This window comes from Lucilia cuprina, chromosome 5 (genome assembly GCF_022045245.1).
Source record: "Lucilia cuprina isolate Lc7/37 chromosome 5, ASM2204524v1, whole genome shotgun sequence".
Classification (NCBI taxonomy): domain Eukaryota; kingdom Metazoa; phylum Arthropoda; class Insecta; order Diptera; family Calliphoridae; genus Lucilia; species Lucilia cuprina.
This window is the reverse complement of record NC_060953.1, coordinates 35859192-35875418: the sequence shown is the minus strand read 5'-3', so window position 1 is coordinate 35875418 and position 16227 is coordinate 35859192. Positions and strand designations below refer to the sequence as shown.

Here is a 16227-nt window from a genome sequence, read left to right as displayed (position 1 = left end):
GTCGACGTAGTGCTCATGGCCACTCTAATACTCAATCCACAGACATATGTATATGATGAAATCACTGAAGTGATGTTATTCTACTCTTTGGCAGTCCTGCAGGTTATAGAAGTGTCTGGAAGAAGAACGCTTTTATAAAGACACTGTGGACTAATTTATCAAAACATCTATATAGTGTCCTATATCGATGTTTTGATAATTTATATAGTTGTAAACTAGAACCATAACAAATCCTGATTGGATCGATTTTGAAAGCAACTCAGTATATATTCCTTCCTTCTTATCCTAATCTAAATCCGTTAGGGCAATTTTAAACACTTAAAAACAGGTCATAAATTGACCCCCAATATATACTAGTTATGACTATTATTATAATATAGAGTATAACAAATCTTCCGTTTTGAAAAAAATATAAAAACTTCCATTTAAGAAGAATGCATTTAGTGTTACTTTTGAATTGATGATATATGTAATTCTCTTGGAAGTACTTCGTATCACGTGTGCTGTAAATGGTCAGCTTTCAAAAAGGAAACAAATAAAAACCAATTTTTCTTTCAAAAATGTTTTGCTGTTGTTTCAAAGAATTGACTTTCAAAGTTTTTTGAATAAAAAATTTTGTTTTTCTTTAATTTTTTGTGCAACACTATTGCAGCTTAAAAAAAATTGATTCAAAAGGTAAAAGAATCGAAGCAAATTAATTCACACCTTGTTTATATTTTAACAAACCAACCAACAAACAAAAAGACAGACATAACAAAGGCACGTATTTCAGTAGATGAATGGAGGGATATTCAAACACATGTAGGAATTGTTTAAATATAAAATAAATTTTACGACAAAAAAATATTTTTTTTGAAAATTATCAACCACCATACACTTCACACAACCGCAACAAAAAAAATATGCAAATTGTTTCAAAAGAATTAAAAAAATATATGTATTTTTTTGTTGCTGCCAAACTTTGTCATATGTGTTTGAGTAAAAAAAATACATTGATTTGAATACCGCAAACATTGTTAAATTAAAAAAAAATACAACTTAAACAAAATACTTACAGTTTTGTACAAAGAAATGGCAGATTTTGAATTCAAAAACTGAATGTTTACTTAAAATCTTATATATAGATTAATTAACTTAAAATCGATCTTTATTTAAACAAGTCTTACACCATGTATACATGGTTGTAAGATCTTACAACGAACAGCAATGTACTTATAATGAACAATTGTTAGCATCATGTAGATTGTTGGTCAGACGGTTGTAAGAAAATTCTAAGACAATTGCCAACAAAAATTGTCAATTCAAACTGTTGTCAGATTGTTGTATTGCAAAAGTTGTCAGATCTTCTTTTAGCTGCATTTGTTCTATTAATGCATTGTTTTACCAATAAGAACCATTCAGCTGGCACATCTGACGAAAAAAGTTTTCTGACAATTATCTGACAATGTCAACGTTATGTGTTTACACTTTTGTCAGATGTCACACAATATTGTTGTCAATGTTTCTTCTTATAACGTTGCAAGACAAAGATTTTAAGTTCTCACGGTTCTTTCTGAACATTTTTCTGCAAACGCTGTAAGATCTTATATTGAGTATACTTAGCTTTTCAAATTGATCAGAATTACTATTTCAAGGTTGTCATTTAAATGAATCTGGAATTTTGCAAAATTCATTAAATAATATATTTCCAATATAACATTTGCTATTAGTTTAAACATAACTGTCTACACAATCCTCTAAAGTTTAGAACTTTTTTCCAAAAACGTTGTAAGATCTGACAGTCCAAATCGATCAGAATAACCAATTCAATAAGATTGTCATTTAGATCAATCTGAAATTTTGCAAAATTTATTAAATAAACTTAATTAAATAAACTTCTGCTATTAGTTTAAACATAACTGTCTACACAATCCTCTAAACTCATTATAAAAATGTGTTAATACTCATATATTCGCTTGTACGTATGTATTTAGATGTACGATTGTATGTATTTTTTCGTTAGTTCTGTATTCATACAGTAGTAGCGATAATTATGTATACAGTACAACTACTAAATATAATAAATTACTAATAAAATATGTGTACGTTCATGTTCACGAAATACAAAACAAAATACTCATGTATTTAGTCAAAGGAGTGACAACATATTAAACAAATGAATACATTTATTAACATATTTACAACAAAACAAAATCTACAATTTCATTTCTTTTTTTTTTTGGGATTAAGTAGTGCAGATACTCGTAAATATTTACGAATGTCTTCATAAATACTACATGAACCCAAATACAAAATACATACAGTTTTAAATGTAAAAAAAAGAACATGTTGTAGACACGTATTTAAATATATTTAGTGTTATTTAAAATCATAAATATTTATTTCAAAATATATTTAAAATTTGGAACAGCCCAAATACTATTCGAAACATGTCGTATTTAAATGAGTTTTTAGTTCACAAAGGGTTAGTTATTCATTGTGTTCTATGGCGAAAAAACTTCTGTTTATACAACTTAAATCTATTTCACCCTAAAGCTATTCTTGAGAATTAATGTTTATATGTAGTATGTATATAAAGATAATAAGGAAAACTATCTATGAACTGCGAACTTATCTTAAGTGTGGACTATCTAAAGCCAATTTTTTTGATTGTTATAAAATTTGGTCTCAAAACCCAATACAGTCTAAGAATATTTGCTCTAATGTTTTGCTTGACCTTATATTTGGCTTCAGTGGTATAGTAATTTTACTGCTAAATAGTCAGTTTTTTCTTAAGGTTAATTGATAGAAGTTATTCGGTTTATTCGTTATTTCAAATTTGACAACTCTCATTTATTCGAACGAATAATCGTCAAAAATTAATCGATTAACCGAACGACGATTAATCGTTTGAATACTCTAGTCTGTGGCATACCTCGAAATCCATTTTTCTCTTAATTATATTCTACATCCATCAAGTAACAAAGTGATTTGCAAAAAACTGGATTGATTATTTAAGATTAACAGTGTACTCGTTATTGAATGCGCTTTCGATGTCAACGCATACCGAAAGTGTATATAGATTGATATCAATGAATTTACCACTGTCTGTTATGCAACTTTTAACCATGCTATCGAATGTTCATTCCACGATCGAAAAGACTTATAGTGCAAAGCTCTTGATTATTTCATTTATTTCTATTTTAGCTTCCCCTTCTTCTCATATAGGGTTCGTCTATAGTACCAGGTGTTTATTAAGAGTTTTATTGTTTCCGAAATATCTTATATTACAGAGGCTTTAAAAGGGAAAAGTAAGTTAGTAGAGGAACAGACCCGCTAGTACCATAACAATATTACGGTCATTATCGGGGATTGGGGATTGCTGATATCTTGGCTACATTTTTGTAACACAGTTTCCTGTTAATAATCATTCGCCGATTGTCACGAATATCTAAATTATTAAAATGACAAAACGCTATAGACAAAACTTTATCATGGAGCCATATTTACATATTCAGTACATTGACACTTCCAGCAGGAATCTACAATGCGTTGCGAGAACATCTGTATACTTATATTACATAATTTTTAGTATATACTAATCTTATATGAACAATAGAGATGAGTTCATGATAGAAAAGATCTTCAGGGAAGAAGGAGTAATTGGAAATTTTTTTGAATTTGTTCTCTATAAATCCATACTTTTTCCGATTACTGAAGGCGAAGTTAAAAAATTTACACAGTCTGATCTACCAATTGGCTTCAAAAACATGCTCATGAAATTAAAAAGCCGGGGATGTGTAATTTCTATAAACAGAGGCTAATAGACGTAAAGTTAACTGAAATAACTTCCCAGCACAAAATCGGTACTGAGCGTAATCTTGGTTATCGCTACAATTAACGAAATAATATTAAAGTTCTTCAGTAAAATCTTGACATACCCGGTTGACATAAAAGTGTAAGTAGTTACTTTTTGGGTGAATATCTACATATTTTTGTTCGACGATGACCAAAAAATAACTGGTTACAAATCTGATTACCGGACTTTTTCGGATTTAAAACTGTTTTTACAGTTATTTTTCATGTTTGCTAGTCTATTCTCTTACTCAATGCCCCATCAAAAAGTAGTTTTATCATTCTATCTGGAATGGTTTTCACACAAATGTAAATATCAACTTTTCATGAAAAAACTTCCAAAATCGACTACGGTTAGAAACACTATATAAGAAACACTATACACAATTCCATTAAAAAAAATAATTTATTTTATAGATAACGATTGATAACTCATTACCAAGTAATGTATGAAATAACATTTCCTATAATACTCATTACCAAAATTTTAAAATATTTTACTGGGTTGTTACTTGTTTGTTCTTAAGAAGACATAAAGCAAGTGATGGAATAAGGTTGATATCAAATACTAAGACTTTGCTTAGACCTATTTTTTATCAGAGACAACTGGTAGATAATTCTTAAATAATTCGGTTAACAGAGAACAATAAAGTATTAGAAATTTGCCGATTGCTTGCGATATTGACTATCGGTCAGCATTATAGAGAGTCCTAATTACGGATTTTTAGTCTTGTCAATGATTTCGATTCACCACTTTAAGACTTTTTCTTGTCGAAACAATTTCATACCAAATACAATTGATCTTGATATTAATACATTTGTAGGGCTTTTAACAGCCTAGTTATTTTTAAAATCAACAAATACAGTAAACTTTGTTTATGACCTTTTGTAGGTAATACCAAAATTTACCTATTTAAAGTTATTGATTACATATTACAAATACATTTTGAATATTATATCCAAATTATGGCAGAAAATTTTAAGCTTTAAAAAACATATAATTGCTGTGTCATTCCGAGCATGTTTAATAAAAACTTTGTTTACTGAACATTATTTTGGCACGATAAACGAGTATCGAAAACAACATATATTTTACAATAAAATTTACAGCAAAAAAGTGACATTGTCAGCCATACAGTCACCAAAACATCACACTAACTAAAATTTACCACCAAAACACCATTCACTCAAAAAAAAAAAAAAAAAAATCATACTCCTCTTACTACTGACGTTCTACTGACTATTTGGGGGGCCTAAGGAAAAGATGGACAGACAGACATAAAGATATTTAAATATAAAATCATACATACATATGTATGTTTGTATGTTTGTACTATATATAAATCCCATATTAACTGCTATTTTGTTATTGTTTTTGGTAAACGAAAAATGTTTAAAATTCCCAATAGCATGTCTTAAGAAACACACAAAAAAACAAAACGGAGGAAAACAAACGTCTTATTGGAAAGGGTTTCAGTGTGTTATATGGGTATAATATGAAGACAACGAAATACTCGACCACGTTTGCAACAGTCCCCGAAAAAAACATTTAACCAAAACAAAACAATAAGATTTTAAACAAAATGTTTAAACATGTAAATAGGAAAAAGTTTTTTTTTTAATTTCAAATCAATCGCTAACGTATATAGAAAAACAAACGATTTTACCGAAAAACACATAGACACACACACACATCCATACAAACACCAAAATTAAATAAAATAACAAAAAAACGACAAAAATATTCAAAACGAAAACATCATTTTTGACACATTATTTAGCAATCATTGTTGTACGATTGACAATTTTAATATAATCTGAGCAGAATATTAAAATCAATGACATTTTAAGTGGAACCAAACTACTAAGTCAGTAAAATGACTGACCAAGTGACACAACGTCTACAAAATTTTTAAGGCAGACAGACAGACAGACGGACGGACATTGTGGACTAACTGACGGTTTTAGTTTTAGATAAAGTTCATTATTAAGATTTTGTTTCTTTTTGTTGCTCGATTGTATTTTCATTGTTATTGTTGTTGTGTATTGGACAACATTTGTGGTCGTTTTTCCTTGTCACGTCTTTAACGACTGAACATCATTTAAAACTTTGTTTTAGGCCTAAATTACAATGAACGTGACTATTAGTGAAGAGAAAAATATATTTATAGAAATATACATACTATTTGAAAACACTATTGATTCATGGTGGTACTACAAGTCAATGAATTTTCAATTTTTATTACTCAACTAATGTCAAAGACATGTGTAATTAGTTGCGTTTTCAGGGTCTTTCGTAAATAGTCTCAATATTTCTATTCAAACAATAAATTGTTTAAATAATGGCAATTTAATGGTAACTAACCGATTTACCATCTAATAAAAGAAGTGTATCTTTGAATTCGAATTATAATGTAATTTAGATAACTAGCTCCACAACCTGTTTGGTTTTATATATTTTGCTCCATTTTATACTCATCAAGATGTTGATATTTAACCCTTTAAAGCACCTATTTATTTAAGTTTTGTTAGGGCTTGTATACATACAAGAACCTAAGATACGGATCACTTCCACAATATACTACGGGTAATCTGTTGTATTCCTGTGCTTCCACTCAAAACATTTAACATCATAAATTAACCACAAAATTGCTTTTTCGCTCGTTAGGGTCATTCCATAGGATCTTTGCGGTTCTACCTACAGTTTCATTAATCTATGTGGGCCATATTTCGGCCATAGTTGCGTCAAATTGTTTTGTGTTCGTGATGTTTAATAACCCATAGCTCTCTACCTTTTAAAACAATTTGCTTTTTTGTTGCCGACTATTCTCAATTAGCCTGGTCTCACATTTAACCATTTAATTACCCAGCAGTTCGACAAAGAGTCATTGCATACGAAAAAGAGAGTAATTTCCACTAATAGTTAACCACCTGGATGATTGTAATTGGTATGTTTTGGGTCATTCGTCACGAATGTACCCTTTGTAATCGAGAATGATGACAGTCGTCACTTTAGTGTCCTCTTTGTAAGCGGGTGCGGAGACAGTCGTCTCTTTACTATCCTCAAGTAACCTAAAGATTATACTCTTTAAAGTATTTTTTGTTGTACTTCCGAAAGTAGTTATTTTACCTATTACCTGGCTGACTCCAATTCGTATGTTTTTGGTCTTTCGTCATAAATAAACTCTTTGTAATCGAGAATGAAGACAGTCACTTTAGTGTCCACTTTGTAAGCGAGAGCGGAGGCAATCGTCTCTTTACTGTCTCTTTGTAGGGTGTAATGTGACGATTGACTTTCTCGTAGGACAAGCCCATGTTAAAATGGTCGGTCACCAGGGTAGTCAGGTGGCTAGGGTCCACCACAAGTGGTATGTTAAGTAGTCAGTTCAGGACTGTTCCGTCGAACTGCTGGGTATTCCTGTTGGTTCCACGTTTAAATGCATAGAAAATATAAAACTTTTAAAAATTATCAACTATGAAGGATTTAAAAATTTCCATCAAAATTACTTTTACACTTTAAAATTTAACACACATATCCTTTTATTTACAATCCAATTCGAAAAACTTCAACCTTATTCTCTCTCCACTTTAACTGTCAATGTCATAGCGAAAGCAATTTCACCAGCTGATATACCCTCCATCTTATAGAATCCCATGCGCATGTGTGAGGGAAAATTATCGCTTGGCAGTAAACAGTTTTCGCAAATCATACGACGTTTCGTTAAAGGTTGAACAAATTTATCTTCGAAATCGATGGGATTTTCGCAACATTCTTTTACCGAGTCCATTAGATAATTTTTATAAAGAAAATTTACTCCATCCGTAAAGACCGTAGGTGGTATACGGAAGGGTGTCAACATATAGGAAATAGCATTGGAACTATAGTAGATATTAACCCAACCCTTGGCATTGTCTGTATTTATGTCTTCTTTAAAATCAAGAAATCCAGTAACAGCAAAAGTTCCACGTGTAGGTTGTGAAATCTGCCAGGCCATGTCACAATTATTATTAGATGTTACATTCCACTCGACATCTATGACATCGACAATATATTGGGGTTTCTGTAGGTAAAATATAACCGATTTACAATTCGATTTAAGCTTTCCAGAACTTTTTTCTTACCGCTTGAATAGTTGTTATTAAGTAAATTACAAATACATTTACTACCGAGAAAATCATTTTAAGTTTGTTGCAATTTATACGATTTTTCATTATTTATATTCAAAACTTTTTAAAAACTATTATTGTTTTTAAGCGTGTTTGTTAAACATTATAATTTTTTATAGATATTTACAAAAGTATTTTTATCAAAATCGATTTATCTATAATGTTGTTAAACATTTTTATATCCTAATAATTAAATGCTTTAAATCAGATTTTTGAAATTGTTAAAAAAAATAAGCCAAACTTATTTGTAGACCCTACAGAACCACATATCCGACATTAGTAATGGTTCTGTGTATGATAAAAACCAATTGTATACCTAATATGACTAAACATCAGCATACATTTACATATAGGGTAAATGCACCTAATGTCGGCATGACCCAGTAGTCGGCATTTTTTTAATAAAATTGTAAATAATTACGAGAAACAGTGCAAATTTATTAAGGTTCCACCTTTATTTGATGAAAAATATGGTGTTTTTTTAGGGACAAAATTTTCTATAATTTTCTATAGTCGGCATCGAAGTGCCGGTATTAAGTTCAAACATAAGTATTCTATAGTCGGCACTTTAAAATTTTTAATTTCTCTATAGAAAATTGGGTATATTATTATAAAAAAATTTGTATATAACATTTTTCTCTTCAAAAATTATATGTATACGAGTTATTTTTGTAAAGAAAATTTATGTATAACACTTTTTTCTATAAAAATTTATGTGTATTACAATTTTCTCTATAGAAGATTGATTGTACAAAATTTGTTTCTATAGGGAATTATGTGTATACATTTTTTTCTATAGAAAATTTTAAGTATAACAATTTTTTATACAAAAAATTATGTGTATAACAGTTTTTATTAAAAATTGTGTGTATACCCAATTCTTTAAATAGAAAATTAGTTCAATAATAGCTTTTTCTATAGATGATTAACATTTTCTCTACAGAATATAATTTTCTATACAAAAAATATGTGTAACTTTTGTATATTAAAATTTTTCTAACAAAGATTGCTTCTCAAATGTTTTTCTACAAAAAACATTATGAGTATAACAGTTTTTTCTATAGTAAATTTCTAATATGACAATTCTTCTATAGAAAAGTTTTCTTATTATAATATCCTCTACGAAACTTATGTTTAATTTTTTTCCTATAGGAAATTGCATATTTTTATACAAGATTTTCTTTAAAAAACAGTACATATAAGACTTTTCCCTATAAAAAAATACTTTTTTCTCTAACAAAAATTATAATTTTGTATAGAAAATTGCTTGTATAACTCAATTTCTATAGAAAAAATTTTATGTATAATTATTACGAATATAATTATGTTTATAAGATATTTTTCTACAGAAAAAAACTATATTATTACAGATAATTCTATGGAAAAAATTTAATTAACCATTTTCTTTGAAAATTTTGTATTTAACACTTTTTTCTATATAATTATGCCTTTTTTCCAAACAAAAAATCTACTGCCGACTATAGGGACATTTTTTGCCGTACTTAGGAACACTGGTGCCGACTACTGGAAAATTTCGTGTTTTTATGGGTCCATGACAAAACCAGTAAAATCCTTATATGTGGATGTTAAGACCCGCTTTTGAACATCTTTGTTTCCTTTAAGTTATCTGAAATGGATTAAACCTCAAATCACTGAGACTAACTACTATGTGCACATGTTAGACGTTGATGCGAACTATCCTAAGCAAAAAATGAACAAATTAATCATGCGAATGTTCACTCAAATTAAGTCCATCCATCTGATCAACAAGAGTTGCTTGGGATAGTACCACTAGAATCGTACAAAGCAAGATACGGATACAGGTTTTTCATCCTCATACAACATAAGGGAAATTCAAACGTAATGTACTAGTACTAGCTTCAAATAAAGCAAGATAGAGAAAAAGTGTTAAACTATACACTTCCTCTCGTCATTCTTACAAAAGAAGGGGAATTTAATTCCCGAAAATGCGCAACTGATCAGTCAACAGCTACTCTCGTGGCTTTAAAAATTGTAAAAAGAACAATTAGCTTTCAAAGAAGTTGTTGAGTAAGTTGTTTTATTTTTAGTAATAAAAATGAGCCAGTGAGAATACGAAACAGGGACCACTGCTTAACTATTTTATTGCGCGTCAAATAATGGTTTTCAGATAAAAATTTAAAATTGTTTTCCTTTTTGTAAAACACAATACTTAACACGCAATTAAATAAAATGTGCAAACAAAATGACAAAGCTGAAAATAATGAATTTCTATATCAGATTAAAAAAAGTCATTAATCGAGTACTTGAAAGTAATGCAGACGGTAAGTAGTAGTTATTGAAAAGTAAATGGTTATGCAAGTACAACATGCTACCGAGTTTTTGGTGAGACTATTTGAATAAGGAAAAGGTATTGTAAAATACGTTTTATATATTATCTATTAAATAGAATCCAAATCCCTATTAAATAGAATCCAAAATTAAAAATGGAAAAGTACCAAAGAGTATCCAATTACATATTATTTAAAAGTATGACTGTATAGTTGGGCGTAGCCCACCATATGATAATCTACACCAGACAGTATGTTAGAAATATGAATTATTAAAAAAAGTGCTTCCCTTAAAGTATACCGATCGACTCAGAATCACTTTCTGAGTCAATTAAGCCATGTCCGTCCGTCTCTCCGACTGGCTGGAGGCAAAGTACAGGTCGCATTTTTCATATACCCAAATTTATAAGAATAGGCTTAAATTTAAACTTACTCTTCTTTTAGAAAACCAATTTATTCATCATATTGTTAAAATATTTCGGAATTAAGGCAAACAACTTTTAAACATACTGAATGGTATAGGGTATCATATGGTCGGCCATTCCCGACTATACTTTCCTACTTGGTTGTTTTTGCTTTTTATTTTTTGCAATTTCTGTCTGAGCATGAATAAAAAAATCTCAATTTCCGATGAAATTTTCAGAGGTGGTTTCGGATTTTTGCTCATATCTCCGATATTTATGAACCGATTGTGCAGATTTTAAATAGTGTTATGTTCCATCCGATAGAGTTATTGAAAATTCAGATCTTACAGATATCTGGGGACTTCTGAAATCTGATTTCAGCATACATATATACAGACAGACGGACATAGCTTAATTGACTATGCTTTTAATAATGATCCCGAATATATATACTTTATAGGGTGGAAAAATAAATTATAGAAATTACAAACGAAATCACAAACTTAAGTATATGTTCCTTTCTCATGAAGGTAAATTATAAATAAAAAACTATTGATTTGTTTTTTAACTTTATTCCAGAATATTTTTATGAAAAAAAAAATACAGGAGGGCTCATAAATATGGGATAAATATGAACCTCTACTTCAAAGTCATATTACACATTTCCAGTACCAAACAAACATTGCATATGAGGAATATTTATGTAAAATTTCAACCTTCTAGCTCTTTTCGTTCGGACTCTATAGTGCTTTCAACAGTCAGATAGACGGACGGACATATATGGCTAAATCGTCTTAGAATTTAATAAGGACCCAGAATATATATGCTTTTCTATGAGCAATATTTCGATTTGTTACAAACGGAATGACAAAATCAGTATACAGGGGGTATATTTTTGATGGTGGGTATAAAAAGTATCATTTTAGGTTTTAAATGTTCTCTCTTAAAGAACCTTATTCAATATGGACCTTATAAGTTTAATAAACATGTGTTGTTTAACACACAAAGATTATAATTGGAATAATGAAAAAGTCCGTTTCAGACGGTATAGTCCCGTGTACCCTTATTTTGATTTAACCATATCCCCTTTAACATATTCGGTAAATATGTTTAACCCTGTTTGTCCCAAATGTAAATGCATGCAAAAAAAATGAAAGATTTAAATATTTCCAACAAAATTATTTTTACACTTTACAATTTAACACACATATACTTTTATTAACAATCTGATTCATAAACTTCAATTTCATTCTTTATCCAGTTTTATTGTCAATGTCAGTGCGAAATCAATTTCACCAGCTGTTTTTCCTTCCAACTTATAGAATCCCACGCGCAAGTGTGAAGGAAAATTATCACTTTTCATTAAACAGTTTTCGCATATCAAACGACGCTTCGTTAAAGGTGACACAAATTTATTTTCGAAATCTATGGGATTTTCGCAACATTCTTTTACCGAGTCCATTAGATAATTTTTATAAAGAAAATTCATTATATTTGTTAACACTGTAGGCGATATATGGAAGGGGGTCAACGTATAGGAAATGGCATTGGTACTATAGTAGATATGAACCCAAGCCGTGGCATTTTCTGTATTTATGTCTTCTTTAAATTCAATAAATCCACTAACAGCATAAATTCCACGTGTAGGCTGTGAAATCCTAAATTCCATATCACAATTATTTGTAGATGTTACATTCCAGTCGATGTCTATGACGTCGACAATATATTGGGGTTTCTGTAAGAAAAGATGTATTATGTTCTTATATATTTTTGGAATTTTGTCGAAAAGACTTTAGAGATGAAATATCCTGATAATAGTTCGATTTAATTTATCCAGAAATTTTTTTTCTTACCGCTTGGATAGTTGTTATTAAACAAATTACAAATACATTTATTACCGAGTAAATCATTTTAAGTTTGTTGCAATTTATACGATTTTTCATTATTTATATTAAAAACTTTTTAAAAACTATTTAAGTTTTTAAGCGTGTTTGCTAAACATTACAATTTTTTATAGATATTTACAAAAGTTTTTTTTATCAAAATAGATTTATCCATAAAATTGTTAAACATTTTTATAACCTTACTTGCCATACCCAGTGTGCTTTGTTACCTTTAAAGCAATGATTTTGAGGTGCCACGTCCACTATAGCCATTCCGCAAATTTTATCCAAAAATATTCTAATGGATGTATATTAATTTTGTCATTTCGTTTGTAACACATTGAAATATTGTTCATAGACCCACAAAAATGTAATTATTCTAGATTTTTATTAAATTCTAGGCAATATAGCAATGTCTGAACGTCCGTCTGTTGAAAGCACGATAGAGTCACAATGGAAAGAGCTAGAGAGTTGATTTTCAGTACTTTTTCATTTTGAAATGTCTAAAATATATATTGAACCTAGAGGTCGGAGTAAGTGAGATCCTAAAAAATGGGAGTTTTTTGTATATTTTTTCTTCAAATTGTGCTTTTTGAACTTTCTATAATATTTAACCTAGAAACATAAAAGTGAGAACATATAAAAAGGGATTTTTTCGTATTGTTTTGTTCTTAAAAAAAGTACGTTTTAAATTTTCTTTAATTTTGAACCTAAAAACACGAAATTAAGCATTTAGGGCCGGGAGTAAGTAAGAATTTTCTATAATATTGAACCTAGAAACATAAATAAAGCATGTACGGTTTGTAGTAAGTGAGATTTTGTGCTACCTTTTCGTTTTTAAAAGGTACTTTTTGAATTTTCTATAATATTGTTCGTGAAATTAAGCATTTTATAAGCTATTAATAGCATAAATTTATTAATATGTTTATAAATTCAATACTTAAAAAGGTACTGAAACCACCTTAAAGTACGAAAAGTTCCAGTTCCATTTCAACCATTTTCAATAGGCCCTATGCCAAAAAAATGCTTGGTCCTAATTTCATCAAATTATCTTGAAAATTGCGGCCTGTACCTTGCGCACAAGGTTTACATGGTCAGCCAGCCGGACAGACGGACGGACGGTCATGTCAAAAATGATTCTGAATCGATCGGTATACTTTAAGGTGGGTATTGGATCAATATTTTTGTGTATTAAAAACATCAGCACAAACGTATAATACCCTCCCCACCATAGTGGTGTAGTGTATAAAACCACGTCTACTATCAAAGTCTTATGATTCTACTTTCAGCCGTTTGAATCAGTCAGTCAGTAATGCAACTCTTGTATGTATATATTATACTCTGATAATAATCTATGCTTTATATACACGAAAAATGTCGTACATTGTACGAAATGCTTCGTGATAACCAGCACCTTTTGCTACTTCAATTATAACTTTTCATGATGTCGTTAGTTGATAATAATAAAGCTATATTATTTGAACATAATGTCGAAGAATTAAAAAAAGTATATATACCGATATATAGTACTCGATGTTTAAAGCCGTCATTTACGTCAACAATAAATATAATTATATGGATAAAAGAATATAAAGAAGAAGGTTAAGGATTACCCCAGAAGATCTTTGTCGTTCTATATACCGTTTCGTTATTCTATGTGGTCTTAAGGGAATTTCCCGTTCGTATTTCGGCCCTCGTTACATAGAATTGTTTTGTGTTCTCAAGCTCAATTTAATTAGAAGAAATTTGCTCTCTCTCTCTCTCTCTTTTCAGATTATTCCTTTGTGGCCTTATCTTAGATTAAGCCATATCACCTAAATTGACTTCTGGCTGTCGATAAATATGTTTAACCCTGTTGGCCCCATATATAAATGCATAAAAAATAACGAAAGATTTAAATATTTTCACCAAAATTATTTTCACACTTTACAATTTAACACACATATACTTTTATTAAAAATCTGATTCATAAACTTTTACATCATTCTTTTTCCAGTTTTACTGTTAATGTCATTGCGAAATCCATTTCACCAACTGTAACTCCTTTCATCTTATAGAATCCCATGCGCATGTGCGATGGAAAATTATCGCCTTGCATTAAACAGTTTTTGCATATCAAACGACGCTTCGTTAAAGGTGGCACAAATTTATTTTCGATATCTATGGGATTTTCGCAACATTCTTTTACCGAGTCCATTAGATAATTTTTATAAAGAAAATTCATTATATTCGTAAACCCTGTTGGCGGTATATGGAAGGGTGTCAACGTATAGGAAATGGCATTGGAACTATAGTAGATATTAACCCAACCCTTGGCATTGTCTGTATTTATGTCTTCTTTAAATTCAAAAAATCCACTAACAGCAAAAGTTCCACGTGTAGGCTGTGAAATCTGCCATCCCATGTCACACTTATTTTTAGTTGTTACATTCCACTCGATATCTATGACGTCGACAATATATTGGGGTTTCTGTAAGAAAAGATGTATTATCTTCATATATATCTTAAGGATTTTGTCGAAAAGACTTCAGAGTTCAAAATATCCTGTTAATAGTTTGATTTAATTAATTTATACAAGTTTTCATTATTTATATTAAAAACATTTTAAAAACTATTATAGATTTTTTAAGCGTGTTTGTTAAACATTACAATTTTTATAGATATTAACAAAAGTACTTTTATCGAAACCGATTTATCTATAAGGTTGTTAAACATTTGTGTAACTTTACTACCTATAACCGGTAATGTAATGATTTTGCAATGATTTTGAAGATTCTAATTATAAAACTTTTCTCGGATATACAATTTTTTAGATATGGGAGTTTCCGAGCAAAATTATTGAAAGTCATCCCTTTTTCTCAAAATGTTTACATGAATGGTGGTTCCAATGATCAGATGAAGATGAGAAAAGTCCTTTGTGAAAAATTTTAAGAATCTAATTTTATAAATTTTCCAGACAAATTATTTTTATAATTATTTAATATGGGAGGTGCCACCCCCCCTGATGCTAGTCCGCCCAATTCATTCTTAAATAACTATATTAATACTAAAGTGACTCCGACAAAATATGAGGACTCTTACTATTAGACTTTCTGAGATCACTTAATTAAATATTATCTTATTATGGGAGGCGCCATGCTCATTATAGCCATTCCGCACATTTTGTTCAAAAATATTCTTTATGTGCGGATGTAAGATGTTGAAATGAACTATCCTCAGCCGCGAATAAATGAACTGTTCAAAAGTGGCTATTTAATGTAGCAATACTAAACTCGTACAAAGCAGAGATGTTGTAGAGAGATGTTGTTCTATCGTTCCTTCAAAAAAATGGGGCATAAAGATCTTGTCATTCCGTTTGTAACACATCGAAATATGGACCATATATTCTGCGTCTTTATTAAATTTTAAGACGATCTAGCCATGTCTGTCCGTCTGTTTGTCGGTTGAATACACGATAGAGTCTGTACGTAAGGTTTGTTTGGTATTGAAAATGGGCGAAAATAGGTCCACGTTGTCGTATAACCCCTATAAAAGTGGCCTCCCGAAAACAGCTTTAACAGCCATAACTATTATAAATATATGAGTATAGCGATGAAGTCCGACAAAAAAAGCCAAATTCTCTCTAACGAA

The 16227-nt window shown here is 29.9% G+C and overlaps 3 protein-coding genes across 3 annotated transcripts; all 3 read right to left on the bottom strand.

Moving 5' to 3' along the window:
• Positions 1 to 7346: 7346 nt before the first annotated feature.
• On the bottom strand, positions 7347 to 8013 carry LOC111684597. The gene is made up of 2 exons (XM_023446810.2): positions 7957 to 8013; positions 7347 to 7895 (listed from the first exon to the last, which is right to left on the bottom strand). Exons 1-2 carry the CDS (start codon positions 8011 to 8013, stop codon positions 7407 to 7409), a joined length of 546 nt encoding a protein of 181 aa, XP_023302578.2. The 3' UTR covers positions 7347 to 7406.
• A 3904-nt stretch (positions 8014 to 11917) lies between these two features.
• On the bottom strand, positions 11918 to 12624 carry LOC111684596. Its single transcript, XM_023446809.2, has 2 exons — positions 12568 to 12624; positions 11918 to 12449 (listed from the first exon to the last, which is right to left on the bottom strand). The coding sequence occupies exons 1-2, from the start codon at positions 12622 to 12624 to the stop codon at positions 11961 to 11963; spliced, it is 546 nt and encodes a 181-aa protein (XP_023302577.2). The 3' UTR covers positions 11918 to 11960.
• Positions 12625 to 14578: 1954 nt separating this feature from the next.
• LOC111684595 lies at positions 14579 to 15094 on the bottom strand. Its single transcript, XM_046952453.1, has one exon. The coding sequence runs from the start codon at positions 15092 to 15094 to the stop codon at positions 14579 to 14581; it is 516 nt and encodes a 171-aa protein (XP_046808409.1).
• Positions 15095 to 16227: the final 1133 nt, after the last annotated feature.

Excerpts from the sequence above, each read along its gene's own strand:
- LOC111684597 (XM_023446810.2), bottom strand. The coding sequence starts at position 8,013 with ATGATTTTCTCGGTAGTAAATGTATTTGTAATTTACTTAATAACAACT. Across the intron at positions 7,896-7,956 it reads TAATAACAACTATTCAAGCG|AAACCCCAATATATTGTCGA; the intron begins GTAAGAAAAAAG and ends TTTTACCTACAG.
- LOC111684595 (XM_046952453.1), bottom strand. The coding sequence starts at position 15,094 with ATGAAGATAATACATCTTTTCTTACAGAAACCCCAATATATTGTCGAC.
- LOC111684596 (XM_023446809.2), bottom strand. The coding sequence starts at position 12,624 with ATGATTTACTCGGTAATAAATGTATTTGTAATTTGTTTAATAACAACT. Across the intron at positions 12,450-12,567 it reads TAATAACAACTATCCAAGCG|AAACCCCAATATATTGTCGA; the intron begins GTAAGAAAAAAA and ends CTTTTCTTACAG.